The sequence below is a fragment of the Coturnix japonica genome, chromosome 15 (assembly GCF_054131305.1).
Source record: "Coturnix japonica strain WE chromosome 15, WE-NBRP24, whole genome shotgun sequence".
Taxonomy (NCBI): Eukaryota; Metazoa; Chordata; class Aves; order Galliformes; family Phasianidae; genus Coturnix; species Coturnix japonica.
In genome coordinates, this window is record NC_140677.1 from 10,933,084 (window position 1) to 10,954,402 (window position 21,319).

General features: G+C 47.2%; 1 protein-coding gene and 1 long non-coding RNA gene across 2 annotated transcripts; both read right to left on the reverse strand.

Moving 5' to 3' along the window:
• Nucleotides 1-1,058: 1,058 nt before the first annotated feature.
• Nucleotides 1,059-17,351, reverse strand: IP6K2 (inositol hexakisphosphate kinase 2). Its single transcript, XM_015875350.2, has 6 exons — nucleotides 17,290-17,351; nucleotides 7,910-8,206; nucleotides 5,597-5,819; nucleotides 4,727-4,902; nucleotides 3,192-3,367; nucleotides 1,059-1,843 (listed from the first exon to the last, which is right to left on the reverse strand). The coding sequence occupies exons 2-6, from the start codon at nucleotides 8,109-8,111 to the stop codon at nucleotides 1,346-1,348; spliced, it is 1,275 nt and encodes a 424-aa protein (XP_015730836.1). The 5' UTR covers nucleotides 8,112-8,206; nucleotides 17,290-17,351; the 3' UTR covers nucleotides 1,059-1,345.
• A 1,027-nt stretch (nucleotides 17,352-18,378) lies between these two features.
• Nucleotides 18,379-20,566, reverse strand: LOC146758362 (uncharacterized). Its single transcript, XR_014934641.1, has 2 exons — nucleotides 20,343-20,566; nucleotides 18,379-18,636 (listed from the first exon to the last, which is right to left on the reverse strand). It is a non-coding gene; the product is annotated as an uncharacterized LOC146758362 (long non-coding RNA).
• Between the last annotated feature and the right edge of the window lie 753 nt (nucleotides 20,567-21,319).

Sequence of the window (21,319 nt, forward strand, 5' to 3'; positions counted from 1 at the left end):
CATTGCTCCCAGCAGCAGAACAAAGAGGGCTTGTTCCGGAGGCAGTTTGCATCAGAGCAAATGCGATTGTTCTCAGCGGATTTGATGAATTCCCTCCAGAGTTCCTACGTAACACAAGTCTATTAGAGGACTTTATCCCTGCTAATTTCAGACTACAAAGTCAAACCGTGTATCAGATGAATCTGCACAGCAGGGCTTATTTATATGCAGCGGCAGCGCTGGGTGACCGCTGCCTGCCAGGAGACTGTCATTAGCTCATTAGCAGAGGGCATCGCATTTAAGCAGAACCCAAAAGGAAACGTCACGTTGGTGCAGGCGATCCCGCCGGTCGTTCCCGGTATCGTGACTCACACCTAGAGCACATCGCGAGGACAGCAGCGAGTTTCACTCATCGCTGCCCAAGGAATTTTGCAACCCCAAGTGCCAACAGTAAACAGCCCCTGAGTGTGCACAGCACAGGCCGGCAGCAGCTCAGCAGGGCTCTGTCAGCTGTGTTAGGTGCAGGGGCACATGGAGCACAAACACGCTGCTGCAATGCTCCCCGTGTCCACATGAAGCTGTGAAATAGGATTGAGTGCAAAATGTAAACGTACCTCATTGATGCTGCCTTTGGTTTGCACCTCAATACCATGAAACAAAGAAAGCTGCCACAAATTAACGTTAAATGTTAAAAAAACACAACACAACAACCCTCTATAAAGTACAAAAGAGCACAGGACAGACACTTCACTTGGGTTATTCACCCATCTTCTGACATCCTGACATTGCTCTCCCACCTATTCGACCCAAGTAAGATCTTAAGCTGCTCAGGATAACTTGCAGGCTCCGCAGCAGCTGCTATTACAGCTAATCCTGGAGGAGTTTCTTACGTATGGTTTGGCTCATCTTAGATTAGGAAAATGTATATAGAAATGGGTTACACAGCAGGAGTCAGTTTACAAGATCCCAAAATAGGAAACAATTTGTTGGCTATTATAAGCCAACAGTCGGCCTCTAACTTCATCCCTCGGGTCCCTCTGAGCCACCTCCTCAGTCAGCAGCAATGACAGAAGCATCACTTACAATGAACAAAAAGAATTTTATTGGAACGTATACACACAGGGATAACAGAGGTATCTGAGTAATCAAATATGGAATGTTTAAGAAAGTTAAAATAAATAAGGATACTAAGTTTCGCCAGTGCTAGGTCCAGCACCAATATAAGTAAATGCCCTCGGAACAAGTCTGACTCTGACGGGACCATCCCTGCAGAGTCTGTAAGGATTCCTACCACCAGAAAGTGGCCAATAATTTTGGAATACAGAGTCACAATAGTGCGCTTCCTACCGATGTGCACTCACACTGTTTATTCGCTATTTTCGTCTCTTATTTCTTTAATAATATCTATTAAATTCTGAAGTCCAAAAACGTAACCCGTGTCTTGGCCCTCATGCACCACGCTATCTTCCCCATAGTACTTGCAGGTGGTGTGGGCAAAGTCTATCATACGGACATCAACAGTACTAGCAGTCGGTTTGTAGGCGTACGCTCCTGCCGACTCATCTGAAGACTCCTCTGAAAGGTCCTCCAAGTCCTCTGGGTCCGAGTCGACAGCAACTTCCTGCCTTTCCTTCCCATCATAGATGATCAACAGAGAGCTCGAGTAGAAGCGGTAGGACTCCTGTTTCTCCAGGACAGACTTGAGTTCAGTCAGTTTTTTAATAACGGACTCAAAGAGTTCCCTGCGCAGGTATTTGCCGTTATGAAAGAACTGGTAAAGTGCTTCTTTAAATCCTTGGACTGAGAGCTTTCTTCCGTGGTACTTATTCATGAACATCAGCTGGCCAGTGCCTGCCTGGTACACCTGTGTATTCAAGCACACACAAGAGAAAAGAAGAGTTAGAAGCACTGGCAACACTGACCTGAAGGCTGAGGGATGTGGAGTGAAAGGCTGCTATGGAAAGATCTTACATGATACATCTTGTAGTTACAGAAACCACTCACAACAGACCCAGCAGTGTCTATGGAACTTGAAGGCTCAGAGGAAGTGGAAAATTCTTTCAGTTTACATTTGAGCTTTTCCACTTGGAATGTGTGATTGAGGAGTTTAAGCAAGATTAGGAAAGCTGTGGCCAAGATCTCCAGTCAAGATATAACTTGTACCACAGCAGCTCACACACCACCTGCCTCTGCTCAGAGGCGTCTACCAGTTTATTCCCACAGTGCTGTGCTCTATGGGACAGCAAACATTGCTTTATAAAATCAAGGTGTGCCACCCCATAAATCTCTGTATTTCCACAAAGCAGGAAGATTGCTTCCTATGGGAAAGTGCTCCATATATGACACAGAAACAACTGAACACCTCCATAAGGTAAGCACTAGAGGTACTGCTAAAGCTCCTCCTTGTTTTCCACCACAGGTCTATACCGGAAGGCAAACTGGCAAGGCAGGCAGCCCGAATCCCAGCAGTGTGGTTAAAAGGCAGAAACAAAAGTGTGGGAGCTTGTCTCGTGCTTTTCTCAGAATTTAAACAGTGAGCTGGACACCAAGCATGCCAAGAGTCACGCTGTGGAACAAGTCCCAGCAAACACTGCTGGCATTCCTGGAATCGACTGGATGAGAGGAAAGAAGCTTCAGAAAAGCCTCAAAAACAAACAAGCTCTTTCCCACTTGTCACTCTAGGAAATACAGAAACAAGTAAACAAAAAACTTGGGTGAAAGTCCATGCATGTACCTTATTTGGCCACTGTTCTCATCACACTTTCTAACCCACTTCACAACAAGCCTGCTCCCAACAGAAAGACATCTAAAGCTTTTCAAGGTCTGCAAGACAGAACTGCCAGCTAGTTCAAGTTTTGGCCAACCCTCACGCTTTATTCAAAGTGCACGTGTCAGCAGGGCTTCTCTTCAGCTGTTTCTTATGCTTACCCTGAGATGTTAATCAAATCAGGACTTCTACTACACAACTTCCAATCACTGTTATGGGGCAGACCCTGCCTTCTTGCTCAGAGAATACAATCTCTGCGATGCAGGGGTTGCTACAAGTTGCTCCTGCGGATGCTGCTACCTTCACCTGTTAAGTCATTCACAAAGGCCTCATTCCTCTCACTGATGGAAATGAAGCACAGCATCTCAAGGACAGCAAGAAATGAAAGTAAAAGACATCAGGAACAGGTACTTGTCGCCTGACACGTAACTCCTTTTCCTCTCACCTGCATGCCACAAACTCTGACTCCAATAACAGCTGACGTACTCTGCTGACATTTACGGATTTGGTTGGCCTTCTTTTCTTCAGATGCATCATCTCCATGCTGCCGGGTTCCCATTTTGAGGTCCAACACACACGGTACTTCATATCGAGATGTCAGGTTTTCCAGCAAAATGAATTCTGGAAATGCCAGTTAAGGAACAACCCTCACAGGACAAGCAGAGGATTTTAAAACCATTACCACAGACATTTTAGGGTCATAATTCCAATCCTAAGTACACCCAGCAAACAGTAGCCTATCAAAACTTAGCTGCAAACACATGGTATCAAAGTGCTCATCAACTCCTAGTTCCACTGGTTCCTCCAGAAAACAGACAAGACAGGTGATTTTATTACAGTAAGTGGGAAAAACATAATTGAGGTCACAGATAAAATCTGGATGATGACCCACAAATTCAGAATTACAAAGTACAGCGTACAGATACTTCTGCAGGTGTGATTTATTACTGAAATATCACACACTTCCTAGATAATTTAACTATCACCTGCAGTGAAGCAGTGACAACACCAGCCACAAAGCGTTATCTCTCACTTTGAACAGTTAATTGGTCACCAAGATGTCCTGGTAATTCATTCACCAGAACTCACATGTGAGGATTTGCTTACCAAAGCATACAGGTATCAATACTGTTGCAGGACTTACTGGCTGCATGCAAGCCTGCATACAAGCAGAACCTTCCCCACCAACACAGCACCACGACTGGAAAAAACGTCCAAGATCATCCAGTCCACCTACCACCAGTAATTCCCCACTAAACTGTCACAATTCAAGGGACAGTGACTCCATCACCTCCCTGGGCAGCCCATGCCAGTGCATCACCAGTCTTTCAGAGAATACGTTTCGTATAGTGAACAAGTTGGAATATCTTCCAACTTGAGGCCATGACTTCTTGTCCTATGGCTGGTTATGTAGGAGCAGAGCTTGAGCCCAATCCCCACCTTGCCATAGCTTTCATTCAGGCAGCTGTAGAGAGCAATGTTCCTATCCTGACAGTTTATATTCAGCTTGTCTTTATCAAAAAGCAGACAGCTCTTTGTATCAGAACATCCCACCCTATATTTAAGACAACACTGAGTTGTTGCAAAGGGAAAGCAGCAACTAGTTTTTGAGATCCTCAGTACTGATCACAGTAATGGCTCTCACCAAGGGAAAAAAGAGTCACCTTCTACCCTCCTCCAAAAGCTTACATTAGTAAGTTGGTTTTGTGGAAGATCCCAAACACTCTTAATGCCTTTCCATTAACTAAGTCCCAATTTGCAGATTTAAGTTATTTGGATTTTACTTCACAACACGCTGGAAAAGCCTGTGTTCTGGAAAGTGCTGGCAATCCCTTCCAAGTCACTATGTAAGTGACTGCTTCACAAAGCCTCCCTGGGTTACAGTTAAGCCTGCACTGAACTTTTATCTGTCATGCCCAAGAAATAAAAAGCAGAGCCCTGCTCATTCCATTGCCATGAAGCATCTTCAGGAAAGGATACTATATTGATTTCGATGTTTTGCATTTTCCTTCATCCGCTGTAACTGCTGCTGGTGACATTTCATGCTCCACGGATTGTGTTGCTTAAGCTGTGAACTAATATTTCCTTTTTTCTCTACAGTATAATATAAAACTTCAGATTTCTTCAGCCACTCAAATTCTTCTTCTAATTTATGACTAGAAAACAGAACAAAGCATCACATTAGAAGTGAAACACAACAATGAATGCTAATTTATAGAGTTAAACCCAGTGAGGTCTATTTTACTTGCCTTCTCTAACAGCTAGCAGTAACTTTTTTCCCCTTTCTGTATATTTGGACAATTTGCACATCAGTAGTACATCAACCACTGGAAAGCTACTTTCATATTGGTGTAAATTAGCATACAGCTAAATATGCTACAGAGCACATAGTCATTTAATTTGTACCTTCTTTACCTGCCTGAATTGCTTCCTCACTACTTGTAAGGGATACTTTAAGGATTATCCCTTGCTAAGGTTAGTGTTCTAGCATAGTACTTCACAGCAGGCCTAAGAAAATGTGAGGGTGAATATGACTAACACAGATAAAGCTTCTTAAAACAGCACAAGTGGAATGTGATGGCTTGGTTGTAATACATCTTTTGTACAGCACTGGAAAACTTTTCTTAGCTAATCCCAGCAAAAAGCAGTCACCGTGCCATCATGAGGACAAGGCAGTTTCACAACTGAGCCTGACTGCAGTGGTCAGGAAAAAAGAAGAAAGAAATGAGAACAGAAACTGAAAGCAGAGCTCTGGAGAGTTCTCTGGAATTCTGGAGGCCTTAACCCAGTTTGACAGCAGAAATGTTCTGCTTCGACACTTTGCATCCCAGCTCTCCCTGTTAAACCTACCTTTTCATTTTTTCCTCTTTCCTGTGCTGTCGGACCCACTCCTTAGATATCTTCTCATTTTCTAACAACACTGTCTTTTTGTTAGTCCATCGCAACAGCTTACTTTTGGGTTCACAGTCAGAATTATCTAAGTTTTCCAAGTTATCGTGGTCCCCATTTAATGGATATGCTATTAGACATAAGTTTCCATCTTCATCCTCTTCAAAGCTCACTGACACCACACCTGAGGAGAGAAAGGACACGAGCAGCTGTGAATTGCTGAAGCAATGAGCAAAGCCTTTTACAACACACAACATGACAAATACAGCAACTTTTGGGTTTTTTCTCTTACCCTGGTCCTTAGTTTCTATCTTGCCACAGGCCAAACCTCATCTGCCAACCTAACAAAGTTCAAAAGACCTGGACAAAGACGATACCTCAAAAAATACAATTTATCATAATGACAAAAGAACAACATAAAAAAAAAAAGTATCTGTTCTCTCCAATTCAGAATCAAGGAAGGATCAAATAATAACAGGAGACAATTTCAATTAATAAAAATGTTTATTATAAAAACCTGACTGGTCTGACCCTAAATGAGATGTAGAACATGTTAACAACTTGCACTGAAAAGTGACCTGCACACAAAAAAAATCCAAACAGACACTGAAAGCTTTAAGTTTTGCATGACAGCAAAGCAAAACCCACTTGTCCAAACAGGATTTGGTCAGCAGAACCCCAGGGGGGAAGACTTGCAAGCAGAGCAAAACAAGATGACGTCACATTACAGTAAAACTGGTCCAAGAGTTTCTCTCTTAAATCACTACATTGAATTACACACTTTCTTCTTTTTGGTATATATTTTATTGATAGCAGTAACGCAGTAGTCTTGTGAAATAACAAAATGCAATACAGAACAGATCTGTGGTACACAGAAAGATGGTGAACCTTGAAAACACTTTTATCCTCCCTCTCCAGAGACTCTGGAGCACTGCACTGCATTGAGTCCCAGCAGAGTGCTCTGACGCAGACATCCCTAATGCTAACATTAACATGTTTCTGTGCGCACTTAAGAAGCCATAACAATATCTGCATTGGTAGTTAGCTTCTTATTTCCCAGTCCCCTCTCCTCATCCTCAAATCAAACCACCTGCACAGTTCTTGCAGCTCATCTTTGGGCCAGAGGGAGAGGTCTCGGCGAGAGATGGGCACTTCTGAGTTGGGCAGGCAGCTCTGACACCTACAGTACCCAGGGGATGGGGTGCAGAAGCTTTGACTGACACTCCTGCTGCCACAAAGGAAAGAACAACAGGAAAAAAGGGGGGAACCAGCCAGTAAATGGCCTTTATCCTGAAAAAATAATAACAGGAGGCCCAAGTGAGGCCCCTTACCCCCCCCCCCCAAAGAGCCATACAGACTGGTACAATCATACTGGTACATTTCCAAAGCGATCAAAGACCACATTCTCTTCCAGTCCAAAAGAACTCGTGTAAGAGGTGTCAGTCTCTGTGAGCACACAGGCAGCACTACTGGGAAACATCTCTGAAGTCTTCTGCCAGTTTGACAAGCAGTGCAAAACGGTCACCCTTACAGCTGGTAAAGTCAGCGTGCCATAAAAAGCAACTCCATTTAAAAAATGCTTCGGTCATGATTTATTAATCACCAGACAGCCATCGATGGAAGAGCAAAGAAAAGGATTTCTGTTAACTAGAGCAATGTTTAGAAGAACTGGAATTTCCACTCCTACATAACATCTGACTCAGCCTCATCACGGCTATTTGATCCTTGCCTACCTAAATGCCGTGGATTTTCGTTTCCTTAATGACAGAAACAATGCTGCAAATATTTAACGTGACACTTCACCGCCGTGTATTTATTGTGATCGAAACGAGAGTGAGAGGACAAACCCCAAAATAAATGAGATCACAATTAAGCTCACACACACCACCACCCGACTTACCAAATCCCTGTAAACAGACATTGAACACGTGGTGAAAATGAATTATAAATCCACAGACACAAAAAAAAAAGCAGCAGAAAAAAAAATCACTGAAAACATTCACAAGCTGTTAGCGACTTACCTGTGCCTAAGGGAGATACTACCGCCAGCAGAGCTGCTCTACTCTAATGCTGTTAGGCAGCCCAAACACCAGCTGGGCAAAGCATTTCCACCCTGCATCTCCACAGCCTGCCTCAGACAACATCGAGATACATGAAAAGAAAAGCCCCAAAATCTCTTCCATGCAGAAGAGATTCCAGAGGCGGCAGAGCACACAGCACACTGCTAGAGCAGGAAGCAGCAGCCCGACCCCACGCTACGGTTTGGTAACTTACCCTCGTACTGCGGAGTGAATTTACGCATTTCTGTCGGGAGAGTCTCATAGAACTGGTGCTCCCGCTGGATCAGGGGCTTACAGATCGTCTTGTCGTTAAACCGGAGGACACACGAGTGTCCCCCGACCTGGTGGACAAAGGGCTCGAGCAGGACTCCCTTGGAATAGTGCTCCACTTCCATGGCTCCAAACGCTGGGCTCATCCTTGTAGCGCATTAGACAGAGGGAGGCGACGGTGTGAGGGCGGTTCCGAGGCGGCGGTGTCGGAGTGGTGCGGGCGGAGCTCCAGCCCAGCGCTCTGTAAGGAAGCACACGAGCACTCGAACCAGCCCCGCACGCCGCTCGGCCGGCGTCGGACTGAGAGCGAGCAAAGGAGGCGGCCAGACAGGTCGCCCGCATCGCCCCGCCCACCGCACAGCGACCAATGGCAGCAGCTGGGGGGCGGGACAACCCGGTACCGACCCGGTACCAACCCGGTACCAACCCCCGCCCCCCCGGGCACCGGGTCACAGTGCGGAGCTCAGCCCGCAGCTCAGCCCGCAGCTCACCCGGCCCTGCAGCAACCATCAATTTTTAGTCGAGTCGCTCCAATTTTAGACCGCATCTTTAATCATTAACTTTCGCAGCGAAAAACAAGCCTCCTGCTCATTCCGTCTGCAGATCGTTACACAAACACCAACACTCGGTTCCAAGGGACCACAGCACGTTCCAGGTCACGGCTCTATTTTTCTTGCCCTCCTTCCCGTTCCCGCACGGCTCAGCCCCGCACTGCACACACCGCACACGGCCGAGGGGGCAGCGCTGCAGTCAAAGCAGCACTTGAGGACACGGATCGATCGCTCGGTTCCAGCTCTGGGCATGTTTACCTGCCCCCCAGCCAACAGATCGATGCTTTACTCACTACACAACACTCGGCTGTTTATTCTCCTTCGCTTTCAAGAACCGTAGCAATGTTACCAAATGAGCCAGCTTCCCTTCTAGCACATTCCAAAGCACCTGCAACGCGGCCAATGCTCAGCACCTCGTTTGCACGACGCACCTTCAGGGCACAAGTTACCCTGCACATACCCCAGCACTGCACACACGGCTCCTGCCTGCACTTCTTTGCTGCTTCCTGAAACACACGGCTTCCCATTCAATGGCTAACAAAGCAAGGGGTGGTTTTTTATAGCTCTGATATTGCGTAACTGTTATTTTTATAATATTTACAGGAGGGAGGGAGAGGTTGGAAACATCTCTAAGAGTCAGACTCTGTGTGCTCAGATGTGAAGGCTGGAGAGACAGAGGGAGACACAGCAGCACAGATAATGTGCCTGGATGAGTAAGCCCTGCTGCTCTTGTCTTGCTGCAAGCCCATAAAGCATGTAAGGTCTGAACAGGGCAGCAGTGCCCAGTAAGTGATACGCCTGTGTGCCCTGCCACTGATTTATATCTCAGTAAATCGAGCAGCTTAAGTTTGCATTGGGAACAATCGCTGTATTTTACCCATTCAAGATAAGAAGGATATCTAATAAGTACAGGTTGTTTGCATGCAATACCTTCAGAGGTATTCTCATTGGCACATCAAAAATAGCCTTAAATTTTGCTCTGTAATGCTAAACCCCCCAATTTCTGCTACAAACAATGTGTTTGCTATTCTAACTTCACTTCGTATTGGGAATTTTGCCACTCAGCTTAACAGAACCCGAATCACTGTAGGGCCCAGCAGAAACACCCTGCACCATCCCATTTACCAACCCCATATAGGCATAAACAGCATTGCATAAATATCAGATCGGTTTTACTTCCTTCAAAAGAAAAGCTCTAACATGAGACTGGCTGAGATTTCAGCAGGATGAGCACAAAGTCCTGCCCTGCTCGTTCCCTGTTCCGTGCCCAGCCCGTTATCAGGCTCTTTATGCAGCACACACACAACAGGCATCTTTCAGCACCTTCCCCAGATACCAAACTGCTGCTCTGCCCTTCACCACGTGCTTTGTTCTCATCCATGCATGACAGTGACTATAAAAGAATAACCACCACGAACTCATTTTTCAGGGTTTTAAAATACATCTTGGGTGACTGCACTCTTTGGCAGGTATTTCATGCCCTTACAGGTTCTCAACTTAGCCCAATAGGCAACTGCATTAACGAATGCATCCTTTGGGAGATCCTAATGAAGCACCAACCCCCTCCTCCCTCACTATCTCACTGAATAACCCTTTTCCCAACACCCAACAGCAGAACTGTTGGCTCCAAACCACCCATTAAAGCTGGGTTTCCCTGAACCCAGCCTGGCCCACCTGCAGCCCCCAGTCAGCCACGCAGAGACTCTATCCAACTTCCTTTAAAGGACTGACTAGACTGGGGGAAAGAAGCCCTTCCATTAGGTATAACTTTAACCCATGGGTTTCTGGCTACCCACACTACTTTGTTACTTATAAATACTGGTAAGGGAAAAAATGCTGAGCTGTAAGTTTCTATGCAAACAAACTTGTTTTTGCATTCTTCTGCAGCAAGTCAATCACCATCATGATCTTTTGGTTGTTGGTGACACGCACTCAGAGCTGAGTAAGTGTGAGGTGTTGTAAAAATCCTCAGCGGGAACAGTTACAGGAGTTAAACATCAATTCCTCCACACCTACACGTTGACACAACGTGTGCATACACTTTCCAAGCAGTGAGACCTTGGCTCCAGCCTTCAATGATCAGAGATGAGGCCTGCACCGTAATGATGTGCTCACTACCACCAGCTACAAAGCAGCAAGAAAGAATGCATCCTTATTATCAGATGGAAAGTATCTGTTCATCTAGAAATTAAAGCAGCAGCACTTGCCCTCCTCCAGTTACACCAACTCCTATTTCAAGCTGGATACGTTTTCCTGTTGTATTACTGGAGAAATGCAGCAATACAACCCGAAGCAAATCTACTGGCATTAGCTTTTAAATAACAGCCTGTGCCCTGTGCCAGAGCTCATCCATCACTGGCATGTGACAAGCAAAACATCGCTCAAGTATTTAGCTCTAAATAAAGTTTCAGGCTCTTTGTAAATCTCTGTTAGCTTTGCAGATCTTCAAAATGAGCAATAAACTTAAAAAGGAAGGTCAGGAGCCAGCAGTGCACACCAGCACCTGCTGCAGGCACCACTGGGCCCTTCCTGCCCAACACTAACACTGTCTGCAACCAACCAACAGAAGATAAGGCATCCCAATGCCTACACACGTATAAAGATGTACACTCGGAACACGGAGCAAACAAAAAGTGATAGCTTTGCTAGCTGCTTTTAACCATAGGGTTGTTTTCCTCTAAATACAAGCAGCAACATTTACTATGAGACAAACAGTGCCCCACAAGCTGAGGCACGCACTTACAGCTGTAAGCTGGGACAGCTGCAGAGCTGCTCTTGCAGCAAGTATCAGCAGGAATTCTGAACGCATCTGAACAGATGAAACTAAGAATTACACAGCACACATATCTATGGATGGCACACTAACAGCACAAATACGTCAACAACGAAATCTATGGGATCGTGTTCCATCACTGCTCCTCACGCACAACCACTGTCCCTTCTGTGCCTAAGCCAGCTCATTATGACTAGGAGAAACCCGCTGCCCCCTCATTTTGTCTTAGAACACAAGAGAGCATCAAGGCAATTGGAGCTTATGCAGCTTTTTCTTAGCAGATGAAGCCACTGAGCTGAGGGAGTGAAACCCTTAAACCTCAACAAGGAGGTCAGGGGCTCCAAACAAGCTTTAGAAATACCAAAAAGCAGCAGCTTTCGGCTCTGTGCACCCTCTGTAATCTGCAAGTTTAACAATTACATAAACAAAGCTGTAGCGAAATGCCAGCTTTATGCCTCAAAGCTATTTAATCTCCCCGAAACAAAAATAAAGCCAAGTTACAGGTTACTAAGCATACTCTGCCTGAAAAGAGCGTGCAATTGTGATCCACGCAGTATTTCCAGGGACTGTAATTTAAGAGTTAGCCTCTTTTCCATGTAAAAATGCCATGGAAACTAAGAAACCTGAACCGCCAAAACTAAGCTACTTAAACTTCCTATTTAGAAACTGATCCATCCCAGAACAGCATTTTGGCACCGCTGGCCAAAAACACCGGTTGCTATAAAAAGACAATACAGCCCTTTGTCATGGAGAAACCAAAATAGCATTCAGCCTTTAATCTGCTGAAAATACGACAGCAAAAGCTACATTAGGTGGATTACAGAAGCAAAAGTGCTATTCAAGATACAGAAACCACCCAGAACTTCAAGCATCGAGGCTGAAATAAACCCATGCAGACACCTTTCTCACTAACACATAGTTAGCAGCCTGGTACTCCTAAGCCCTCAATACAAATTGTGGACCTTTCCAAGCAGCCCTTGGAGATGTGACCAAGCTGCTCTATATGTGAAGTCGTTCAGAAGGGAACCAAGTCTTTCACAAGGGTTGCATTTGCTTTACTACAGGAAGATTTTTCTGTCTACACTCCCTTCAGAAATCCCAATCTCTATTGCTTACATAGACAAGCTCGTTAAACTCAAGCTTTGCCACCCAAATCCTAGAAATCTAACTCCAGAGGAGCACCAAAGACTTTCTATAAGTGAACCACCAGAAGAACAGCACCAACAAACCACAGTCACATATTTCATGTCTCCTGTGTACATGTACATTCATTCATACCACCAGCATACATCAAATGAAGCTTAGTTCCTTTCAGTTTAAAGTAATCTCACAACAACACAAGACAGACGGCAGTAAGAGGTGCCATGCCCAGCCACCTTTCATTCCATGATTCCTCAAATACTGGGTTTGATACTTTACTTTGCATCATGGAGAGTTTTTGCTACTGATCAGCGAAGGCTCATGAGAGTCATCCACCATATCCTTATAACTGTGTTAGTTTCAGAATGCACTGAACCACCCAAAAAACACATCTCTAACCACAAAACCTGAACTTACATCACTGAGGGCTCGAGGGACTTTTACATGCTCCTCTTTCCCCCTCCATGCTTGTAAAGGTACCCTGGAACCAGATTACAGCAAGATCTTGTACCAGCCTGCAACTTTAATACAAGCAAGTACTGCTGGCACAAGTGCATCCACTGGCCAAATAAGCACTAGGACAGGATGACAGCCAGAAACCTCTTTTCTGCTCAATACCCTGCAATACAGCACCATCATTCACGCTGTGCTCATACTCCAATTGTGTGTTTCTGAAGGACAACGCTGCCAGAAAGCAATACTAAGTCACAGCCATTCTTTTCCTCAAAGTTTGCTTTAACTTATAACCCAAGTCAATGACTCCAGCATGAGCACATCACATCCATCCAGTTCAACCTCACACCTTTACTTACACTGAACCACACAGAATCGCAGAATGACCCGGGTTGGAAGGGACCTCAAGGATCATGTAGTTCCAACCCCCCTGCCTGGCAGGGCCACCAAACATACACCTTTACTAGATCAGGTTGCCCAGGGCCCCGTCCAACCTGGCCTTGAACACCTCCAAGGACGGGGCATCCACAACCTCCCTGGGCAGCCTGTTCCAGGGCCTAACCACTCTCCTAGTGAAGAACTTCCCCCTAACATCCAACCTAAATCTTCCTTCTTTTAACTTAAAACCAACCTTCTGAAAGAGCTGATACCTCAGAGACATCAAGATGATGCCCACCAAGCCAGCAGTTCCACTTTGTAACAAGGTGTATAAGCTAATTATCAGCCAAAAGATGATAAATAATTGGCCATCGTGTTCTTAACCATATATCCAAAGTACGAGACAGGTAACGTGCTGTTTTTCAGCAAAAATAAATGAAGAGGAATTGCTAGAAGGAAGCTGTCATCATCAATAAGCACTAAATTAGGCAGTGCCCACAATTCCTGTAAGGTTTCAGGCATTATTGAAGCCTTCTGCATCACAGCACCGTGCTGCTATTTGGGTACTGGCGTCAAAGCCATCTGTGCCTCAATTAAATACACCCAGCACTCATTCTTAATAGATTCAACAGTGCTTGTGAGAATGAGTGTTTTGTCCTGACACTGAGCAACCCAAGCTGTAGATGTCAACAACCTGAAGCATCATTAACCAGTTGCAGCTAATCACCCCAATTCTGTTTGCTCCTTCCATCTTTCTGAGTGTCAGCACAGCTGGAATAGAATATAGCAATCAAGACACACAGTTCCACCAAAGGGCTGCAGTGTGACATCAGTAATTGCCCTTCCTGTCTGGCCTATTAACTGGCTGGTCAGCACGTACCCAGCTCCAAACCAGCCACAGCTTGTGCACTCACTCCTCCCCAGCCATTTATTATGGCAGATGCGCTGAGTTTGCCCCCATCAAACAAGATTCTCAGAGACTGAAAGTGCTGTATGAGCAAAGCTTTATTTTTCTCCAGTAAAGCAATGTAAAATTGGGCACTGCCTGGTTCCAGCTATCTCCAGTAACAGCAGTACTTTCTGTACCTATTAGAAGCATTATTGCCAGTCCAACACATCCCATCAGAGGGGCACTCAGGCCTCAAGGACTTACAGTCATTCAAATCAAAAAATGCCCCAAACCATCAGTGATGATTCAAAGCTCCTGAACACTTGACTGAGCATCATCACCACCAAATCCTCATTGGAACAGTTTTACCCCCATGCTGCCTGCTTTATTTCAGGCAGTGCAGCAGCAATGTATGGCCACTCACAGCTCACTACACTGGGTCACCATTCTATTTAACTTCTTTTTTTTTCCTGCAAAATTGAATAAAAGAATTACATTGTAACAAAAATAGGTCCCAAAACAGTACTATTATCAGATATTTCTAAGAGCTGTAGAAATGGTTACCTATAATTATACCTTAAAAGTACCCAACGTAGACTCTTAGTATCTGAAAACCATCCCCATTTTGTTTCATAGCCACCTTAACCTTGGGCAAGACAGAAAGCCAGGTACGATAATTAGTGATAGAGGAAAAATCCTCTCCCCTGCAATGGAAAATTTTCATCTCTTCAAGCAAGCTACAGAGATGCTGAGCCGGCCCGGCGTTGCCTAGACACCCAGCACAGCTCCTGCCAACAGGGACAAGCTATGCATCAGCAAACCAACAGCTGAGAAGTGGATGAACTGAAAGAGAGATGGTGAGTTTTTCCACACAATGGTGTAAAAAACCACATCACGGCACTACCCCAATTCATGAGATACTCAAGAACCGTTATGAATATAGAGACATCAGCCTAACAGATTAGAATCTGCCATGCTTGGTTCTTACCTCTACACTTATAGGTATACCTGTAAGACATCCAAGAGGACAAGGGGGGGATGGTTTTAAACTGAGGCAGGGGAGGTTTAGGTTGGATATTAGGAGGAAGTTTTTCACCCAGAGGGTGGTGATGCGCTGTTCACAGGTTGCCCAAGGAGGCTGTGGTTGCCCCATCCCTGCAGGCATTAAAGGCCAGGCTGGATGTGGCTCTGGGCAGCCTGGGCTGCTGGTTGGTGACCCTGCACACAGCAGGGGGTTGGAACTGGATGAGTATCGTGGTCCTTTTCAACCCAGGCCATTCTATGATGCTACAATCTGTGACCACAGCAGGGCACTCTCTTACAACAATGTTCACTTATATTACCCCAAACACCCTGCCTCCTCCCCAGCTATCAGGGAACAATGATGAGGCATCACCACAGCACCCAAGTGGCAGGAAGCCCAAGCACGGAGCTGCAGTTATGTGCTTCTTTCTTTAACATCTTTCCTCACCCTGCTTTCTCAAAGCAGCCCACAAGCAACTGGTAGGGCAGGAATGTTAGAGCACAAAGCCCAGCGCTGCCATCCCACCGCTACCCAGCTGTCCAGCTCCATCCCAAACTGCTGTACCACATGCTCACCCCAATGCTGATCTAACTCTGCCTCAAGAATAAACAGCAACATAAAACTGCATTATTTGCATTAGCAGAATATTGCGGATGATTTATTATTCCATCAACAGCAACATCAGAAGAGGTAGGGAGAGAGCTTTTCAATTAAGTTAATGAATCTCAATGTATGGAAAAATACTTGGCCAAGTGTAAGGTCTTACTTTTATTAGCACCAAGTCCATTTAGATGGCTGTAATCCTCACCTTATGAGCCCTCCTCCCCAAACCCTTCCCACCGGCCTTACCAGACACTGCTGATCGCTTCAGGTGTTTAGGAAGAAGAAACAACGTTCTGGATTCTGGCACTTAAACTGTTGCTTTTTCCCCACGTACAAATTATAACAGCAGAACAGTAAACAACAGCAAATAAATAAACGGCACCTAACGACTCAGTTTTAAAGCACACACACGTGTATGTTTATATATAAAGCCATTCTCCATTTCTTGTTATACTCTGAAAACATGACAGGATGAGCAAAGATACCAACATTTCACAGAATCACAGAATGACCCGGGTTGGAAGGGACCTCAAGGATCATGTAGTTCCAACCCCCCCAAGCCCCCAACCCTCCAACCCCCATTTCAAGGCAGCTCAAAACCGTCCCATAACCTGAAGCCAAATCTGCACTAAGCTCGTGTATTTCCCACAGCAGAAACAAGGCCAAGGACACATCAGGGTGGACTCCCACCAGGCCGTTACCCACCAACAGCGATAACACTGCTACACACAACGACGCCCTCCCAAATGCGCTAGGCCCAGGCCATAGCCGTGTATAGCCGTGCCATAGCTATGTAATAGCCATGTATAAGCCCTGTATAGCCGTGTATTAGCCCTGTATAGACATGTATTAGCCCTGTATAGCTGTGTATAGACATGTATTAGCCCTGTATAGCCGTATATAGACATGTATAGCTGTGCCATAGCCATGTATTAGCCACGTAATAGCCATGTATAGCCATGTAATAGCCCTGTATAGCCGTGTATAGCCATGTAATAGCCCTATATAGCCATGTAATAGCCCTGTATAGCCATGTAAAAGCCGTGCATTAGCCGCGTATTAGCCCTGTATAGCCATGTATTAGCCGTATATAGCCATGTAATAACCTTGTATAGCCGTGTATAGCCGAGTAATAGCCCTGTATTAGCCGTGTATTAGCCATGTAATAGCCCTGTACAGCCGTGCCAGCCGCCCCGCGCACTCCCTACTCCCCGCAGCGGGGTGCAGTGGCGGCGCATCGTTACACAACGCATCCTGTCCCGTCCTCCAGCAGCGCGGCCCGTCCCGCCCAACGCCGGCCCGTCTCTCTCCGCACATCGGGCACCAACGAGCCGCGGGCCGACCCCCACCGGCCCGTAGCCCCGCACGGCCCCGCTCCCCACCCGTCGCGATCCAGAACCCCTCCCCCACCCAACCACCGCACAACCCCAACGAGAACCGCCCCCCTGCTCCCGGCAGCGGGTCCCATGGCAGCCCCGCACCCCCGGCAGGCAGCACAGACCCCAGTTATTACCTGGGGTCAGGTCAGCGCCGGGAGCGGCTGCGGCTCTTTTGTTTGTCAGACGTGAAAATGGCGGCGGGGAGCGGGGCCGGCCCTCCCCCATCCCGGTACGAAGCCCCGCCCCGGCATCGCGGTCGCCTCACGCTATTGGTTCATCCCGCCCTGCCGCGCGCTGATTGGACGGCAGTTGGCTGCTCTGTTGCTAGGGGAGCTGGGGTACGGGGCTCTCCGCTCAGTTCAATGGGCTCCGCTGACTGACACGGTTCGGCTCGGCCCGCTCCTGGGCTGTCCGTCACGAGCTGTGTCCGCTCGTGGGCTCCCCATGAGGAGCTCCATCAGGACAGGGGTGGTCAGCAGGGATAGGGAGGTGATTGTCCCTCTCTACTCCACTCTTGTGAGGCCCCATCTGTTGTACTGTGTCCAGGTGTGGAGCCCTCAGTACAAGAAAGACATGGAGATTTTGTTAAGGGTCCAGAGGAGGGACAGGAAGATGATCAGGGGGCTGGAGCACCTCCCCTATGAGGACAGGCTGAGGGAGTTGGGTTTGTTCAGCCTGGAGAAGAGAAGGTTGCGGGGTGACCTCATTGCTGCCTTTCAATACCTGAAGGGAACTTACTGCCAGGAGGGGAGTAAACTCTTGGAAAGGGCTGATAATAGCAGGACACGGGGAAATGGTTTTAAGTTAAAAGAGGGAAGATTTAGGTTGGATGTTAGGGGGAAGTTCTTCACTAGGAGAGTGGTTAGGCCCTGGAACAGGCTGCCCAGGGAGGTTGTGGATGCCCCGTCCTTGGAGGTGTTCAAGGCCAGGTTGGACGGGGCCCTGGGCAACCTGATCTAGTAAAAGTGTATGTTTGGTGGCCCTGCCAGGCAGGGGGGTTGGAACTACATGATCCTTGAGGTCCCTTCCAACCCGGGTCATTCTGTGATTCTGTGAGGAGTGTGACTCCTCGGGACCTGTGGCCTGGTGCTGCCCCAGCAGCCCGGTTAGTGTGGGGGTACCGGTATCTATGGGCACTGCTGCACGCTGGCAGCATGGCCTGGCCTCATAGAAGCACACTGTTAAAATCCAGCTCTCTTTGGGTTGAAGGAATACATGTGTAGTTTACCCGAGGAACTGGCACTTGTGGCAGGAGATTATCAGCTCACTCTGCCTGTTTTAATCTCTAGTGGCTGTGAACACCCCCAGGCCAGTGCTCCTGGTGCTGTACTGAGTGCTGGGGGTTCCCATGGCATTACAGCAGCGTTAGGTTTCCTTGGGCCTTGCTGTCCTTCTTAATTACCCAGGGAGCGATTCCAGGCCACAAGTCACCCCGACACCTCCTGCCTCCCTGCGATCAGCTTTCCTGAGCTGGGTCATGGCTGTAACAAGAAGACATGGACATGAAATGTGGCTCAGCAGGGCCGTATTGCTGCTCAGCTCCATCTGCCCCTCCACTCTCCTGCTGCCCCTGACCACATGTTGATAACAGCAATCCCCTGTCCTCATGGGCAGTCAGACACAGCCTGTGCCATTTTTGTGGTGCCTACATTAGTGCAAATGAATGCACATGGTTCTCATTACTATTTACTTGCAAAACATCTCATGAGATGTTGTGTCTGATTCAGTACACACCAAGGCAAACCACTGAAGAGGCCAGCGCCTAATTTAATAAGGAAGATGGGAAATGTCATGCTTTAAAGATGTCTTGCGCGGAAATAGATTCTAGGCTCTACACTCAATGCTGATGGGGCCAAAGTAATAATGTGAGAATGAATCTGGAAGGTGAAGAGCGATGGGGGGCTTTCTGTGATCAGATGCCAGAGCTCTGGCCAGGCACCTTCTGTCAGCCCAGAGCAGTTTCAAGCTGAAGGGATGGGAATAAACACGGCATAGCACAGCCAGGTTCTGTTTGGAGAGGATTTCTCAAGAGCTGCAGGGAGCCAGGACAAGAGAGGTCACAGGTGTCAGAGCAATGCTTCCCTGCACAAGGCTGTGATGAACACAATAAGTTTTCTCCCTTCTAAGTTTCTATTAACTGATTTGATCTGACCCAAGAACCACAAACAAAAACATATGTAGCTTATGGTTTATGGGTTTGGTTTGTTGGCTGTGTTACAAGCAGAGAGGTAGCACCAAAGGCTGCCCCCAGGCCAGCAATGCAGGCAAAGTACTCTCTGCCTCTTCCCTCTTTGGAGATCAGGGACTCTTGCCAGACTGTTACCATAATAGACTAAACTTATGCTCCTGATATCAAAACTAGCTACTGCTCTGTCCCCTCCTTCCCCTGTCTTTATCAGTTGTGTCTGCTGTGCCGGCCAACCTCCAGCATGACTCTCCCTTCCCTTGTGAGCTGCTGGCACAGCAGAATTCCTCTGTGCTATTGCAAGATAAAAAACATTCCTCACCAAAAGATACGTGAACAGAACAATATGGTGATTGCCCAAAGGTTAGGACAGGCCAGAGAATTATTTTTGGTACCATTTTTCTGTATTTTCCTGCATGGCAAAGCAGTGGCAAAGGTGGGCTTGCAACCCCAGCACAGAGGGGCAAGAGAAGCACTGGCCATTTTGGTTTGCTCCTCTCACTTCTCTGTTCAGGCAGCTCTGTCCCTGCACACCCTCCTGCAGCTTTGCTTTCCAATTCTGCTTTTTCTGAGCCTCCCTCAGATGTTTCTCAGTGAATAAATCTCCGCTCTCTGCACAGTGCTGTGCGGATGTCTGCACTGCTGCTCAGAGCTCAGCCATGCAGGCTATTTAGGGCAGGGAAAAGCCACTTCAGATATAAATATCAATCAAAAACAAGCCAGTTCATCTGTCAGCTGCTCTCAGCCTCCCACCACCATCCCCATCTCATTTCCATCCTCACTTTTGTGACTGCTCTGTGCAGCTGGGTTTCACTCAGATTCTGGACCCTATGGGATAAGGGATGGTCCCAACAGACCCTATATGAGTCATTTTGCCAGGATAAGAGGAGATCAGATGTCCCTCTGAGCCACCCTGGTGAAGAACCAGTTGCAGAGAGCTTCTCATCCCCATCCAGCTCATGTAATGCCTGCAAGATTTTGCACCAATAAGTCATTTCTTACCAATGATCTCCCATGGAGGGGCCTGGATGCAGGTTTCCTCCTGCTCCTTTCCCTTGCTCCCTCATCCCACACTTCCTGCCAGCAGCCCAACACAAATGAAGCCATCAGGGAGCAGGCAGAGCTTGGCAATGCCAAGGGAACGGTGTGAGCCAGTGTCAGTTGGGAAGGAACGTCATGCTGCTGATACGGCCCTTCCCTGCAGTTCCTCCTGCTGCTCCAGGGACTCTTCCTGAGCTATTTTTAGTGCTGAGTTACATCACCACCTATTGCACAGCTTTGAAACAGAAGCTGGCTGCAAACAGCCAGGCAGCAGCTGCAGCAAACCGTGTTCCTGCGGTGACAGTGGCCGGGAGGTGGCTGGGCTGCACCCAATAGCTGGGCTTGGAGGGGACACACCATAAGAGCACCTCTGCCCCAGCCCTGGGGATGCTTCCCAGCAGCACTGCCATTGCCTGACTGTGTAATACCAAACAAGCTAATTAATCCTGTGTGCTTCTCATCTTTCCAAAGAGAGATTGGATGCTGACCTACTTTAGGGGAAATTTACCTTCTTTAGGGGAAATTTACAAAGGTCTCCAGCCCCTGTGACAAGCGGGTGGCACCAAAAGTGCAGCTGCTGTTGCTCATTCCCATCACCCCTACTGCTGCCGCAAACATGCAATGCCTAACATTGCAGTCATGGTGCACATAACATCATTGCTCCTGCAAAGAGCTCATGATTTCCAGCTGGCAGTGGATAGTGCTGTTGGGTGAGAGCAGTTCATGTGCTGCCCAGCCACGTGGCTGCACACTGAGAGGAGGCTTGCTATGCACGGGACAGTGAGCCCTCAGTCTGTCTGGCATGTCACCATCACTGCGCTTCCCAAGGGAGCTCACTGGCCTCCTCCCGACTGCTCAAGTGTTCAGCTGCAGCAGAAAACTCTTCAGAAGAAAGCAGATTCTGCATCTCAGAATCCCTCTTCTGGGAGACTGTGGCC

Coding starts and splice junctions, on each gene's coding strand:
- IP6K2 (XM_015875350.2), bottom strand. CDS start 8,111: ATGAGCCCAGCGTTTGGAGCCATGGAAGTGGAGCACTATTCCAAGGGA. Junction 5,820..7,909: donor ATTCACTCCGCAGTACGAGG/GTAAGTTACCAA, acceptor TTCTCTCCTCAG/GTGTGGTGTCAGTGAGCTTT. Junction 3,368..4,726: donor AAAACATCGAAATCAATATA/GTATCCTTTCCT, acceptor TGGCATTTCCAG/AATTCATTTTGCTGGAAAAC.